The following is a 16,816-nucleotide window of genomic DNA, read 5'->3' on the forward strand; positions in this document are numbered from 1 at the left end:
TGGCAGGAAGGGAACGCTCATTTGCCAATTTCACTCCTGCTTTTTGTATGTTTTAGTTATGCAATAGCCATGCAGTGCCAGTTTTCATCTCGCCGTGTAACATTGATTCATCTAGAAGCTGGCTGATTTCTCTTGAGCCGCCATTCCATTCCCGCCCTGTAGAGGGCATTGCATGCTCAGGAGTAGGCAGCGTTTGGCTGCGGCATCTGCAGCCGGTATCTGAAATAGGCATTTCAGAAGTAAATGATCAATTTTCTTTATCTGATTAATTGGGTTAATCCTAGAAGTTTCACAAAGGACCAAGAGGTCCCTACGGCTAAAGTTGCTCGTTGTTCCAGGCCGGAGCTGAGCAGAGGTTTGTGTGGGCATCCCTTGTCTTGTGTTTGCAACCACTAAGGTCTTGATGACAGACTGGCTCTGGATTCGGTTGCAGATCATTTTCGAATGTGATGAGATTGGAAACTTGGGATACTGACGTGCTCGCTGGTAGAGTCAAACCTTCATTTAAAATTTATTTCAGGGGTCACTTACTAAATCATCAAGCTTCATTAGTACGCATTAGAATTAAAGAGCGCCTTTTGTTCCCATTGGTGTCAGTGACTACAGTATATGCCCTTGTTTTCTTTCAGCTCCTCGGCCGGAGTATGGATACTTGGAGGAGAAGCAGCAGCTTTCTGAATGTAAGAACCACTAGATAACAGCATTCATGATGAATCATTGCTTCACTGTTGTGTTCCCTACATGACTCCTCGTGGAAACTTCTATAGAACATTCCTTACTTCTATGGCCAGTTCTCCCCCCCCCCCCCCCCCCATTTTCAGTCTCATTTTTGTATGTTACGATTATAATTTTGCAATTGATGGTGCAAAGAATGTGCTTGGTTTCAGCGATATGTGGATGCACCTATTTGGCGGTTGTCTTTATACGTAACCCGACTTTCCGTGTCTTCAGAGCTTGTGTGCATGTTGTTACAGATTCAGCAGGGCTGACTTTGTCATTTGGCGCAACCCAATGTGATATCCCAGTTTGATATAGGTGGTTTTACATAGGACTGCAGTCACACCTACTGCATTTTCCGCTCCCTGTTTTATTAAAGCACCAACTTTGCTACTTCTGTATGTGTCTGGCATACCTGCTCTTCTTCCTCAGCAAAAAAAATGTATTGTGTAAAAAAAAACTAAAAAAAAAAAAAAAAAAACACCAGTTACAGAATAATAATTCAACGTGTTTTAGTCCAAGTCCTAAAAAAACTCTTTCATTGAAAATGTTGTAACAGAGAAATAATAGATGCCTAGTAAAATAATATCTCCATCTTCCTATGAAAAGACAGGGCAACTATACTATAAAGAAAGTATAAATCATTGTGGAAACTCTATTACCAAATAACCATAATAATGATGGGGACTCGTTCTAAAAAAAATGAAATATACTGATGTGGACGTGAAGCTAAATCAATATGTGCTGCCGGTGCCTACATATTGAGGTGTCAGGGAGAGGCCTCTATGATTTGCTAAAGTTTACAATAAATTCGTCAAATAATATCTTGGAATTCACATATTCTGCTAGGTCACTATCATAGGAATGAATGTATTGCATGATATTATAAATGGCAGTTGGTGGTAGAACTAGAGAAATACTGCTTGTGTCCTGTATTAAGTGATTAAGCTTGTGTCAAGTAAATTGATTTGTGGCATAAAAATGATGTCTTGTTGCAATAATATATATATATAAAATTTAGTACCAGTTACCACCAGTTGATACAATATTAGTTTTTTCCTTTATCTTTATGAAGGTAAGTTCTGGCATGGCAGAATTTTTATACTCCAGATTTTGCCACCTTGCGTTACATGCATTTTACCTTAAAATTATGGCAGATTTCAACCTTTGCATTACAAATCCACAAATTGCGGATTTTCCCACTTTAATACCACCAGCATGCCTTAATATCTTCACATATGTTTCACTGCTTGTGAATGCATGAATCTGAACATACTCCAAATAGTTTGGTAAAAAATAAAATTTGCATTTATGATTTCATCTTGTTTCTTCCTTGTAACAATAGGTTAGATAGATTGAATAGATAGATACATGAGATAGATATTAAATAGATAGATATTAGAGAAATAGATCAGATGGATAGATATTAGATAGAGATTAGATGATGGGTAGATATCAGATAGGTAGATATTAGATAGAGTACACACACCTTGAATCGCACAGAGAATAAAACTACTAGATTACAATACAAAACTGATTATTTCTACACTCACCAGGACAGAAAAATACAGTGACAGAAACTACAAAAACAACAAAGCATGCCGATTCGAGGGTGAGTAGCGGGGCCCCTAATAAGATGTATCAGGTGACACTTTCTGCTTTGTAGTGTAGGTGAACAGCCTGCCATACCCCTTGTGATGCACAGCTCCCACCGTACTGATTCATTCTCTGGCAGGAGATTTTCCTTTTTCTTTCTTGTTTGACCGCTGAGTACTGCTCTCCTGCTCTAATCTCTCCTTTAATGGAGATTCCAAACTCCTTAGGTATGGCAATAAGACCTCAACAATCTCGAGCAGGATTTTTATCACACTGTTCTGCTTCAGTAAGGAGTATCAAGGCAAGCGTGGAGAACAAATTGCACCAAGCACAGCTAAAAAAAAAAAATGTCCGTTAATTTTACTGTCTTATTTCTGTGGCACATGTAGGGTTTTATGTTTGCATGCGTACACCTGTTGGAAAAAATCCATGATGGCTCTGTGAGGTTTGTACGCTCTGTTTCCTTGTTGTTTCTCAGCAGTGATATTCGCTTGCCGTGATTTTCATTTAAAAGAAAACTTGTGGAGTTCTTAAAAGGCTTATTCAAAAAGAGGGTTTTCCTCAATGAGGTGGCTTCCCTGGTGAACTGATTACCAGGATCCAGCCCCCGGAAGCCCTGGAGCAGGGATAAGGCTAATTTCACACTGCATTTATGGATTTTGTTAAATGTACCGTATTTTTCGCCCTATAAGACGCACTGGCCCATAAGACACACCTAGGTTTTAGAGGAGAACAATAAGAAAAAATATTTTTCATTAGTCCTCTGGTCAGACCACCAATCAGACTGCCAATGTTAATAAGACCCCAATAAGGCCTTAGATCAGACCCCCAATCAGACTTCAGCTAAAAGCCCCATGCCTCTCATCAGCCCCCCATATGTCTCTCACCGGCCCCCATTGCCTCTCACCAGCCCCCAGCCAAGTTATATCAGCCCCCATTGCCTCTCACCAGCCCCCAGCCAAGTTATATCAGCCCCCATTGCCTCTCACCAGCCCCCAGCCAAATTATATCAGCCCCCATTGCCTCTCACCAGCCCCCAGCCAAATTATATCAGCCCCCATTGCCTCTCACCAGCCCCCAGCCAAATTATATCAGCCCCCATTGCCTCTCACCAGCCCCCAGCCAAGTTATATCAGCCACCAGAAGCCTCATATGGAATAAAATAATAAAACACTTACCTTTCCTGCTCCAGACGCCGACACTCCTCTCCTCCAGTGCGATCCTCTTCATCCTGCCGCCGGCTGTGCTGTGAACTGGCGAGCACAGCCGAGTACCAGGAAGCGGTGAGTACAGAGCCTTCACCGCTTCCTGGTCCTCCAGTACTACTGAGCGCTTCCATAATAGAAGAGCTCATTAGTATTCGCCCTATAAGGTGCAGGGGCATTTCTTCCCACTTTTGGGCAAACAAATGCGTCTTATGAGGCGAAAAATACGATATATGCCAGAAAAAGTTTCCAACGTGTACTTCCCACACAAAATGTCACTCATATGGACTCTGCCCGGTGACTGGAGGCCTACGAATATCTTTATCATATTCACCAGCTTTCCCAGTGCATACAGTAAACATATACTGTAAACGAAGTGAAAGAAGATGAAGATGCAGTGTGAGAAATATCTGGCCATTATATAACTTGTGGAAAAAGTAGTATAGACAAACTGCTCACTCCCTTTACAATTCTGGATTGGATGCTCTAGTCTCAAATTGATTCACTCAAATCAACAAAGGCGTAATAAAAATATATGTTGTGAGACTGGCACTCCCTCGCATGGAAATAGAGCAATAATAGTAGTGTTGTTACACAATATTTAATATGGCACAATATCTAAAATACAATGTTACAATACTTGGCAGTTGCTGCAGCGGAAATACGATAACAATATCACTCAGTAAAAATACCTAAAATCTAAAACTTCAATAAAAACTCAAAAAAAAATCCAAAAAGAAGGGGACCATACATCCTGGATGGACAAAAATATTGCAAGCCAAAAGTGTCAGTCTATTCTTTATAGTGGTATTGGCATTTCTTTCTTATATGCAATATAACATGAAAATCCATGCAAGGCACTTTTTCAAATATTCGGAATTGTCCGATATAAATATTCGATAAAGTATCCAATCGGACACTGAGGAAGGGGAAAGGAGATCCCCGAAATGCGTTTGGTGCTTTTCAAAGACATCCCCAACAAGAGACCCCCACTGGAAGTTCGTATATTAATATCCGGATATATACAAAAGAATCGGAGCACTCCAAAGATAAAGATCCGGAATTTCAGCCATCCAAACTGGTCAGTACAAGTATAAGTTTACCTCTCGCGATATTACACTCTGATCGTTTGACCAGATCCGAGATTTGTGGATAACAATCGAGAGAGACCAGTGACGAACGAACCAGGTGGGACGCTAAACATCGAGAACCACGGGAATATGAATAAATACCGTGAGTAAAAATCAAAAAGGATCAAATATTGGGACTGCAGGATAATCGACATTCACCTGTGAGTAAAAACTTTGTGTCCGATTGGATACTTTATCGAATATTCGAAAAAGTGCCTTGCATGGATTTTCATGTTATATTGCATATAAGAAAGAAATGCCAATACCACTATAAGGAATAGACTGACACTTTTGGCTTGCGATATTTTTGTCCATCCAGGATGTATGGTCCCCTTCTTTTTGGATTTTTTTTGAGTTTTTATTGAAGTTTTAGATTTTAGGTATTTTTACAGAGTGATATTGTTATTGTATTTCCGCTGCAGCGACTGCCAAGTATTTTAACATTGTATTGTAACATTGTATTTTAGATATTGTGCCATATTAAATATTGTGTAACAACACTACTATCATTGCTCTATTTCCATGCGAGGGAGTGCCAGTCTCATAACATATATTTTTATTATATAACTTGTATTCTTCATCTGAGCATGCTCTACTAATTATTGTCAGTTTCTCCGAGCTCGGCTTCATGAGGGGGATAGTCTCTAGATACTATGATTAGAGATAATCGAATCGAAGCCGAATTTCCTTGTACTTCGTGTTAGCGAATCGACTTAACCTGAAATAGTGTAAAAAAGCTAAAAAAAAATTATACGTACCTCCTCCATTTGCTCGCGACGGGCTGCCATCTTGATTGAAGATCTCGTCCGAAAACCCGTGTGTGGTGACGTATGACAACACCACACCGGCCGGCGTGATGACGTAATCTCACGTTGTGCGAGATTTCGCTCCAGATCTTCAAGCAAGATGGCGGCGGCCGGCCCGTCGTGAGCAAATGGAGGTGGTAATTATTTTTTTTAATGTTAATTTCACACTGTTTTTACAACTATGATGTTTTTTACACTGTTTTTCTAACTATGATGTGTCCCATACACAGCACACAGGTGCTACCCCCTAGCTCTCTGTAGGATAGAAGCAACAGAGGCATGGAGGACATTATGCAGTTGTAGGGAGCAGTGTGGCTGTGACTCCAGAACTAGGGTAAGATAGTAAACTTACTAGAACCATCAGCAGCATCTGTGCGTGTTTCTCTGCCTCCCCCTCTCTGCCCGTGTCTGTTAAAGTGATGGAAACTGTTATGAAAACCAGATGGACCCCCATTATAGTCATTGGGGTTCGTCAGGGGATATTGGCATCCATCATGTGATGGCTTAGTCCCTGGCTTCCATTTCATTCTTTGTTCCTATGATGGAACATTCGGAAACTCGGAATGTCCAACACTGATGTGAAGGAAGTCTATGCCATCTTCACTGAATCTGGATTTTACCAATGGACTGAGTCAATGATCAGTGCAGAGGAAATGAGCCTGATAAGTAGAGAAAGAGGCCCTTTTCTCTAATAATATATATTACAAAGTTGCTTATACATGCTTTTATTATTGATTTATGAGACAAAAATGTAGTAATAGAACAACATGGGGAACTGATTTTATAGTTGATGTTCTTTGGCAGATGTCACAAGTCCTGTCCTGACTGTTTTCCTTCCTCCCATAGAGTTGTATGGAGTGGCACAGCACACAGGGCCACTGCTCCATTCAAGTTCCCCAATTGTAGTAACCCCACACAGAAAGTATCTGTAAAATCCAATCAAGGCTGGGTTTACATCTGCGCTGTGAACTGTCAGTCTGTTCCGGGCATAGCCGGATATCACCGCGCACCGCCGGATCCCCATTTACTGTAATAGGATCCAGCGGTAACTCGACAGCCTTCCGGCATGTATGCCGACTTTTAGGCCAGACAAAGAATGTTGCGTGTATCATTTTTTTGTCTGGCTAAAAGCCGGCATGTACGTCGCAGACAGTGACCGGATTACAGTGCTGGAGTTTACAATGCAGATGTGAATCTGGCCTAACGTGGTAGTAGGAGAGGTTACATGTAGAGAAAGTTAATACAAGGCACTTACTAATGTATTGTGATTGTCCCTATTGCCGCCTTTGCTGGCCATCATAGACTTTTATGATGACGGAATGCCTCTTATAGGCTTCCGTGGTGCATGCCGTAATAGAATTCCGTTATGGTCAGTGGTAGCGGAATCCATAATGGGATTCTTAGATAACCCAAACCTGTACGCTGAACTTGAAAACACAAGTTCGCTCATCACTACTGATGACCTATTCAGAGGATAGGTCATCAGTATTAAAAGGGTTTTCCAAGGCTTTAACATGCAAATTCCCCATTAAAATAAAGTGTGGAATCTGCGCCAAAAATCCTATGTGAACATACCTTTACTCTTTACAAAAAGTCTCATGCATATTTCTACGAGGCATATTTTCATGAGACTTTCTTTGGTCCAGAGTGCTTTATCAGCGCAGCCTGTAAGGTCTGTTCAGTCTGCACCGGCTGTCACCATTAATCCTAGCACAAGAGACCTCACAGGAAGTGCTGCACTCCAGATCACCGCAGGAGCCAAGCACTGACTGAATTCAGGCTCCCACTGTAACCGCCAGCATCAGAGTTAACTCTGATGTCGGCCACATAACCTCTTGGATGCCGCTGTTAGTAGCAACAGCAGCATCTAGGCTTCCAGGACTGCCATGACTGTATGTCTATTAGACTGTGTAGCAGCCACAGCCTAATAAACTGCTTTTCATTGTTACAGTGATACACTATAATGCATTGGTATACAAGGTATACCAGTGCATTATAAAAATGATGTCCGCTAGTGAGGGTAAAAAAATTTTTTTTTATTAATAAAATTTATATATAAATTATATTTTTTTTTTATTCCATAAGTTTTTTTTTTATCTAAGTGGTAAACCCACATATATGATATCACACCATTTTTGCCAAAAACCCTTATAATGATTTAAACCGCCCCATAAAAAAATGTTTTTGTTTTTCCCTACCCACCTTACCCTAAAAAATAATAGATCTTAATCTGTAAGCCCCATGTACCTGCAAAAACAAGCCACATATGGCTACATTAGAGCAAAAATGAAGTTCTGGCTCTTGGAATGCGGAAACGTAATGAGACCTCTTCTATTCTGTGCCAAAGTAGTAAAACACATAAAACGGCACATTTGGTATCGCTATTATCCTACTGACCCGTAGAATAACAGCAACTGCCACACAGTGAATGTTGGAAATTTAAAGTGCAAAAAACAATGGTGAGACTGCTTTTTCCCATTACCACTCCAAAAATGTAATAAAAGTTAAAGAGGACCTGTCACCACAAAATGCAATACAATAGGGAATAGGGATTGTGAGCCGCATTGAGGACAGTTGGTTGCTAATGTCTGTAAAGCGCTGCGGAATATAGTAGTGCTATATAAGTGCTTAAAATAAGTAAAACCTGTATACACACTGTTATAGAGCAGGATGAGCTGAGTAGAGTATATAGTTTTCTGGAAAAAGATTCAGTAAAACCTGTAATTTATACATTTTATATCTTTTCTTCTTTCACCTCCTGTGAACAGCTATTGGTACAGGGAGGAGGTGTTATCAGTGACTGACAGCGATCTCAGTATGCACACTTATACAAACGCAATGCTATCAATCACTGATAACTCCTCCCTCCTGTAACTATAGTTGTTAGAAAAAACTAAGATATAAATGTAAAAATTGCAGGTTTTACTGAAACATTTCCCACAAAATTATATAGCAATCTGCTTAAGTTCTCCTGTGCTTTCAGATCGCATTGTAATTTGTGATGACAGTTCCTCTTTAACCACCTCAGCCCCCAGTGCTTAAACACCCTGAAAGACCAGGCCACTTTTTACACTTCTGACCTACACTACTTTCACCATTTATTGCTCGGTCATGCAACTTACCACCCAAATGAATTTTACCTCCTTTTCTTCTCACTAATAGAGCTTTCATTTGGTGGTATTTCATTGCTGCTGACATTTTTACTTTTTTTGTTATTAATCGAAATTTAACGATTTTTTTTGCAAAAAAATGACATTTTTCACTTTCAGTTGTAAAATTTTGCAAAAAAAACGACATCCATATAGAAATTTTGCTCTAAATTTATAGTTCTACATGTCTTTGATAAAAAAAAAAATGTTTGGGTAAAAAAAAAAATGGTTTGGGTAAAAGTTATAGCGTTTACAAACTATGGTACAAAAATGTGAATTTCCGCTTTTTGAAGCAGCTCTGACTTTCTGAGCACCTGTCATGTTTCCTGAGGTTCTACAATGCCCAGACAGTACAAACACCCCACAAATGACCCCATTTCTGAAAGTAGACACCCTAAGGTATTCGCTGATGGGCATAGTGAGTTCATAGAACTTTTTATTTTTTGTCACAAGTTAGCGGAAAATGATGATTTTTTTTTTTTTTTTTTTTTCTTACAAAGTCTCATATTCCACTAACTTGTGACAAAAAATAAAAAGTTCTATGAACTCACTATGCCCATCAGCGAATACCTTGGGGTCTCTTCTTTCCAAAATGGGGTCACTTGTGGGGTAGTTATACTGCCCTGGCATTCTAGGGGCCCAAATGTGTGGTAAGGAGTTTGAAATCAAATTCAGTAAAAAATGACCTGTGAAATCCGAAAGGTGCTCTTTGGAATATGGGCCCCTTTGCCCACCTAGGCTGCAAAAAAGTGTCACACATCTGGTATCTCCGTACTCAGGAGAAGGTGGGGAATGTGTTTTGGGGTGTCATTTTATATATACCCATGCTGGGTGAGAGAAATATCTTGGCAAAAGACAACTTTTCCCATTTTTTTATACAAAGTTGTCATTTGACCAAGATATTTATCTCACCCAGCATGGGTATATGTAAAAAGACACCCCAAAACACATTCCTCAACTTCTCCTGAGTACGGGGATACCAGATGTGTGACACTTTTTTGCAGCCTAGGTGGGCAAAGGGGCCCATATTCCAAAGAGCACCTTTCGGATTTCACTCCTCATTTTTTCCTGAATTTGATTTCAAACTCCTTACCACACATTTGGGCCCCTAGAATACCAGGGCAGTATAACTACCCCACAAGTGACCCCATTTTGGAAAGAAGAGACCCCAAGGTATTCCGTGAGGGGCATGGCGAGTTCCTAGAATTTTTTATTTTTTGTCACAAGTTAGTGGAAAATGATGATTTTTTTTTAATTTTTTTTTTCATACAAAGTCTCATATTCCACAAACTTGTGACAAAAAATAAAAACTTCCATGAACTCTCTATGCCCATCAGCGAATACCTTGGGGTCTCTTCTTTCCAAAATGGGGTCACTTGTGGGGTAGTTATACTGCCCTGGCATTCTAGGGGCCCAAATGTGTGGTAAGTAGGTAAATGACCTGTGAAATCCGAAAGGTGCTCTTTGGAATGTGGGCCCCTTTGCCCACCTAGGCTGCAAAAAAGTGTCACACATCTGGTATCTCTGTATTCAGAAGAAGTTGAGGAATGTGTTTTGGGGTGTCTTTTTACATATACCCATGCTGGGTGAGATAAATATCTTGGTCAAATGCCAACTTTGTATAAAAAAATGGGAAAAGTTGTCTTTTGCCAAGATATTTCTCTCACCCAGCATGGGTATATGTAAAATGACACCCCAAAACACATTCCCCAACTTCTCCCGATTACGGAGATACCAGATGTGTGACACTTTTTTGCAGCCTAGGTGGGCAAAGGGGCCCATATTCAAAAGAGCACCTTTCGGATTTCACAGGTCATTTTTTACAGAATTTGATTTCAAACTCCTTACCACACATTTGGGCCCCTAGAATGCCAGGGCAGTATAACTACCCCACAAGTGACCCCATTTTGGAAAGAAGAGACCCCAAGGTATTCGCTGATGGGCATAGTGAGTTCATGGAACTTTTTATTTTTTGTCACAAGTTAGTGGAATATGAGACTTTGTATGAAAAAAAAAATAAAAAAAAAAATAAGCATTTTCCACTAACTTGTGACAAAAAATAAAAAATTCGAGGAACTCGCCATGCCCCTCACGGAATACCTTGGGGTGTCTTCTTTCCAAAATGGGGTCACTTGTGGGGTAGTTATACTGCCCTGGCATTTTCCAGGGGCCCTAATGTGTGGTAAGTAGGTAAATGACCTGTGAAATCCTAAAGGTGCTCTTTGGAATATGGGCCCCTTTGCCCACCTAGGCTGCAAAAAAGTGTCACACATGTGGTATCGCCGTATTCAGGAGAAGTTGGGGAATGTGTTTTGGGGTGTCATTTTACATATACCCATGCTGGGTGAGAGAAATATCTTGGCAAAAGACAACTTTTCCCATTTTTTTATACAAAGTTGGCATTTGACCAAGATATTTCTCTCACCCAGCATGGGTATATGTAAAATGACACCCCAAAACACATTCCCCAACTTCTCCTGAGTACGGCGATACCAGATGTGTGACACTTTTTTGCAGCCTAGATGCGCAAAGGTGCCCAAATTCCTTTTAGGAGGGCATTTTTAGACATTTGGATACCAGACTTCTTCTCACGCTTTGGGGCCCCTAGAATGCCAGGGCAGTATAAATACCCCACATGTGACCCCATTTTGGAAAGAAGACACCCCAAGGTATTCAATGAGGGGCATGGCGAGTTCATAGAAATTTTTTTTTTTTGGCACAAGTTAGCGGAAATTGATATTTTTAATTTTTTTCTCACAAAGTCTCCCGTTCCGCTAACTTGGGACAAAAATTTCAATCTTTCATGGACTCAATATGCCCCTCACGGAATACCTGGGGGTGTCTTCTTTCCGAAATGGGGTCACATGTGGGGTATTTATACTGCCCTGGCATTCTAGGGGCCCTAAAGCGTGAGAAGAAGTCTGGAATATAAATGTCTAAAAAATTTTACGCATTTGGATTCCGTGAGGGGTATGGTGAGTTCATGTGAGATTTTATTTTTTGACACAAGTTAGTGGAATATGAGACTTTGTAAGAAAAAAAAAAAAAAATTCCGCTAACTTGGGCCAAAAAAATATCTGAATGGAACCTTACAGGGGGGTGATCAATGACAGGGGGGTGATCAATGACAGGGGGGTTGATCAATGACAGGGGGGTTGATCAATGACAGGGGGGTTGATCAATGACAGGGGGGTTGATCAATGACAGGGGGGTGATCAGGGAGTCTATATGGGGTGATCACCACAGTCATTGATCATGCCCCTGTAAGGCTTCATTCAGACGTCCGGATGCGTTTTGCGGATCCGATCCATCTATCAGTGCATCCGTAAAAATCATGCGGACATCTGAATGGAGCTTTACAGGGGGGTAATCAATGACAGGGGGGTGATCAGGGAGTCTATATGGGGTGATCACCACAGTCATTGATCACGCCCCTGTAAGGCTTCATTCAGACGTCCGGATGCGTTTTGCGGATCCGATCCATCTATCAGTGCATCCGTAAAAATCATGCGGACGTCTGAATGGAGCTTTACAGGGGGGTAATCAATGACAGGGGGGTAATCAATGACAGGGGGGTGATCAGGGAGTCTATATGGGGTGATCACCACAGTCATTGATCATGCTCCTGTAAGGCTTCATTCAGACGTCCGGATGCGTTTTGCGGATCCGATCCATCTATCAGTGCATCCGTAAAAATCATGCGGACATCTGAATGGAGCTTTACAGGGGGGTAATCAATGACAGGGGGGTGATCACCACAGTCATTGATCATGCCCCTGTAAGGCTTCATTCAGACGACCGGATGCGTTTTGCGGATCCGATCCATGTATCAGTGCATCCGTAAAAATCATGCGGACATCTGAATGGAGCTTTACAGGGGGGTGATCAGGGAGTCTATATGGGGTGATCACCACAGTCATTGATCATGCCCCTGTAAGGCTTCATTCAGACGTCCGGATGCGTTTTGCGGATCCGATCCATCTATCAGTGGATCCGTAAAAATCATGCGGACGTCTGAATGGAGCTTTACAGGGGGGTAATCAATGACAGGGGGGTAATCAATGACAGGGGGGTGATCAGGGAGTCTATATGGGGTGATCACCACAGTCATTGATCATGCTCCTGTAAGGCTTCATTCAGACGTCCGGATGCGTTTTGCGGATCCGATCCATCTATCAGTGCATCCGTAAAAATCATGCGGACATCTGAATGGAGCTTTACAGGGGGGTAATCAATGACAGGGGGGTGATCACCACAGTCATTGATCATGCCCCTGTAAGGCTTCATTCAGACGTCCGGATGCGTTTTGCGGATCCGATCCATCTATCAGTGGATCCGTAAAAATCATGCGGACGTCTGAATGGAGCTTTACAGGGGGTTGATCAATGACAGGGGGGTAATCAATGACAGGGGGGTGATCAGGGAGTCTATATGGGGTGATCAGGGGTGATTAGGGGTGATCAGGGGCTAATAAGGGGTTAATAAGTGACGGGGGGGGGGGGTGTAGTGTAGTGTAGTGGTGCTTGGTGCTACTTTACTGAGCTACCTGTGTCCTCTGGTGGTCGATCCAAACAAAGGGGACCACCAGAGGACCAGGTAGCAGGTATATTAGACGCTGTTATCAAAACAGCGTCTAATATACCTGTTAGGGGTTAAAAAAAACACATCTCCAGCCTGCCAGCGAACGATCGCCGCTGGCAGGCTGGAGATCAACTCTCTTACCTTCCGTTCCTGTGAGCGCGCGCGCCTGTGTGCGCGCGTTCACAGGAAGTCTCGCGTCTCGCGAGATGACGCGTATATGCGTGACTGTGCGCAGCGCTGCCACCTCCGGAACGCGATCCTGCGTTAGGCGGTCCGGAGGTGGTTAATGGGTTATATCCCCAAATGGTGTCACAAAAAATTAATATCGCCCTTTGAAAAACAAGCTCTTATACAGTTACATCAACAAAAAAAAACTAAAAATATATGTCCGGAAAAAAAAAGTTTTAGAAAAATTAAGGTATGACTCTCAAAGCTCAATGAACTAGTAAACAAAATATATTTATTATAAAAAATGTATTTAGTAATGTTGGTATTCATTCCAAAGGAATTAGGATAAAGTAATATAAATAAAATAATTAAAAATAAAACAAAATATGAAATATATTTTATATATTTTATATTATTTTAATATTAGTTTGTCTAATTCCTTTGGAATAAATACCACCATTATTAACCCTTTCATGACCAACGGTTAATGTTGCCCCCATGTCCACGTCTAATTTTGCAAATCTGACATGTATCACCTTATGTGGTAATAACTTTGGAACGCTTTTACTTATCCAAACCATTCTAAGATTGTTTTTTTTCGTGACACATTGTACTTCATGATAGTCATAAATTTGAGTCAATACATTTCACCTTTACAGAAAGTGATACCTCATAAAATATTTAGTACTTAATATCCCCCATATGTCTACTTTATGTTGGCATCATTTTGTAAATGTCATTTTAATTTTTTAGGACGTTAGAAGGCTTAGAATTTTAGAAGCAATTCTTAAAATTTTTAAGAAAATTTTGAAACCCATTTTTTAAGGACCAGTTAAGGTCTGAAGTCACTTTGTGGGGCTTAGATAGTGGAAACCCCACATAAATGACCCCATTGTAGAAACTACACCCCTCAAGTTACTCAAAACTGATTTTTACAAACTTTGTTAACCCTTTAGGTGTTCCACAAGAATCAAAGGAAAATGGAGATGAAATTTCTAAATTTCACTTTTTTGGCAGATTTTCCATTTGAATCCATTTTTTTCTTTAACACATCGAGTGTTAACAGCCAAACAAAACTCAATATTTATTACCCTGATTCTGCGGTTTACAGAAACACCCCACATGTGGTCATGAACTGATGTAAGGGCACACGGCAGGGCATAGAAGAAAAGGAGCGCCATATGGTTTTTGGAAGGCAGATTTTGCTGGACTGATTTTTAGATGCCATGTCCCATTTGAAGCCCCCCTGATGCACCCTACAGTAGAAACTCCCAAAAAGTAACCCCATTTTGGAAACTTGGGGATAAAGTGCCAGTTTTATTGGTACTATTTTGGGGTCCATATGATTTTTAATTGCTCTATATTACGTTCTTTGTGAGGCAAGGTAACAACAAAAATAGCTGTTTTGGCACCGGTTTTATTTTTTACAAGATTCATCTGATGGGGTAGATCATGCGCTATTTTTATAGAGCAGGTTGTTACGGATGCAATTAAATAAAATATGTCTACTTTCGTTGTTTGTTTGTTTCAGTTTTACATAATAAAGATTTTTTATTTTTTTAATTAGGTTTTTGTGTGTCCATTTTCTGAACGCCATATTCTTTTTATTTTTCTGCCGATCGTCTTGTGCAGGGGCTCATTTTTTGCAGGAAGAGTTGACGTTTTTATTGGTACCATTTTTGGGTACATATGATTTTTTGATCATTCATTATTACACTTTATGGGGCAAGGTGACCAAAAAATTGGTTCTTTTAGCCAGGGTGGATTTGATTTAAATTAAACTGATTTAAATCACAATTTAAATCTCTAGTCAGTAAGGCTTGATTTAAATCATAGTTTTCTATATAAAGACTAATTCTTGCTGGTATAACTTATAATATGCAAGTAGATGAAGATTTTTAGAATAACAACTTTTCATATCAGTTTGATTAGGTTGATTCTGTATTCATAGGTTTGTAGAAGTTAGGATTAAGGTCTTTTTCTCAACTCTGTTCATGTTATAACATTTTTGCTGTGAAGAAGAGGCATGTGATCTCTGCTGAGTCAAATTCAGTTTTGAGAACTTCAAAAGTAAACCAAGCATCGTGATAATATCTTGTAGGCAGAGAAACTGCCCAATAATCTTACAAAATCCTCTGGAAGAGCATGACATTGTGAATGGATTAATAGAACTGTATAGTCAGTTCTACATTTACACTAAGGCTGATCAGACCCTCAGGGTCTGATCAGCCTTCGATACATGGCAGCCCGGACACCTTTTGTAAGGCGTATGGTTGCCATGGCAACTATTGCACCACTGCCATTGCAGGAGAGAGGGAGCTCCCTCCCTCTCAACCCCATGGATGCCACGGGCGGCTGCTGACCACGGCATCTATGAGGTTAAACGGCCGATCAGTGCCAGCACCGATTTCGCCCGTTGCAGCAGGGTGTTAGCTGCCATCAATGCCGGCACATAGGAACAGCCTGCAGGGGGACAATGGGGGCAATCGGAGGCACAATGGCAGCATCTGGGGGCATATGGGGAGCAGTGAAGATATCAGGGGCATGGGGGAACAGTGGGGGTCATTGCTGATTTCAGGCTGTGATCTCCAGCGTGGTGCCGCCCTCCGATTTAGTTAGTCTGCATAGACTATACAGTCGTGGCCAAAAGTTTTGAGAATTAGATAAATATTGGAAATTGGAAAAGTTGCTGCTTAAGTTTTTATAATAGCAATTGGCATATACTCCAGAAAGTTATGAAGAGTGATCAGATGAATTGCATAGTCCTTCTTTGCCATGAAAATTAACTTAATCCCAAAAAAAACTTTAGACTGCATCTCATTGCTGTCATTGAAGGACCTGCTGAGATCATTTCAGTAATCGTCTTGTTAACTCAAGTGAGAATGTTGACGAGCACAAGGCTGGAGATCATTATGTCAGGCTGATTGGGTTAAAATGGCAGACTTGACATGTTAAAAGGAGGGTGATGCTTGAAATCATTGTTCTTCCATTGTTAACCATGGTGACCTGCAAAGAAACGCGTGCAGCCATCATTGCGTTGCATAAAAATGGCTTCACAGGCAAGGATATTGTGGCTACTAAGATTGCACCTCAATCAACAATTTATAGGATCATCAAGAACTTCAAGGAAAGAGGTTCAATTCTTGTTAAGAAGGCTTCAGGGCGTCCAGGAAAGTCCAGCAAGCGCCAGGATCATCTCCTAAAGAGGATTCAGCTGCGGGATCGGAGTGCTACCAGTGCAGAGCTTGCTCAGGAATGGCAGCAGGCAGGTGTGAGCGCATCTGCACGCACAGTGAGGCGAAGACTTTTGGAAGATGGCCTGGTGTCAAGAAGGGCAGCAAAGAAGCCACTTCTCTCCAAAAAAAAACATCAGGGACAGATTGATCTTCTGCAGAAAGTTTGGTGAACGGACTGCTGAGGACTGGGGCAAAGTCATATTATCCGATGAAGCCTCTTTCCGATTG

The 16,816-nt window shown here is 41.0% G+C and overlaps 1 protein-coding gene across 2 annotated transcripts in view; it reads left to right on the forward strand.

The window, feature by feature from the left end:
* Nucleotides 1–16,816, forward strand: part of LOC120999260 (WD repeat containing planar cell polarity effector) — a 470,467-nt gene that overhangs the window by 59,229 nt on the left and 394,422 nt on the right. Inside the window, exons 1-2 of one of the 2 annotated variants that reach the window (XM_040430130.1) lie at nucleotides 288–355; nucleotides 630–680. Coding sequence is in view for 1 of the 2 variants with exons in the window: in XM_040430129.1 (XP_040286063.1) it covers nucleotides 630–680 (51 nt within the window). In the remaining variant the exon portion in view is untranslated. Of the gene's footprint in view, nucleotides 1–287; nucleotides 356–629; nucleotides 681–16,816 lie in introns of those variants that run through there. The other variant, XM_040430129.1, reaches the window with a different exon arrangement.

The sequence above is a fragment of the Bufo bufo genome, chromosome 4 (genome assembly GCF_905171765.1).
Source record: "Bufo bufo chromosome 4, aBufBuf1.1, whole genome shotgun sequence".
NCBI classification, from domain to species: domain Eukaryota; kingdom Metazoa; phylum Chordata; class Amphibia; order Anura; family Bufonidae; genus Bufo; species Bufo bufo.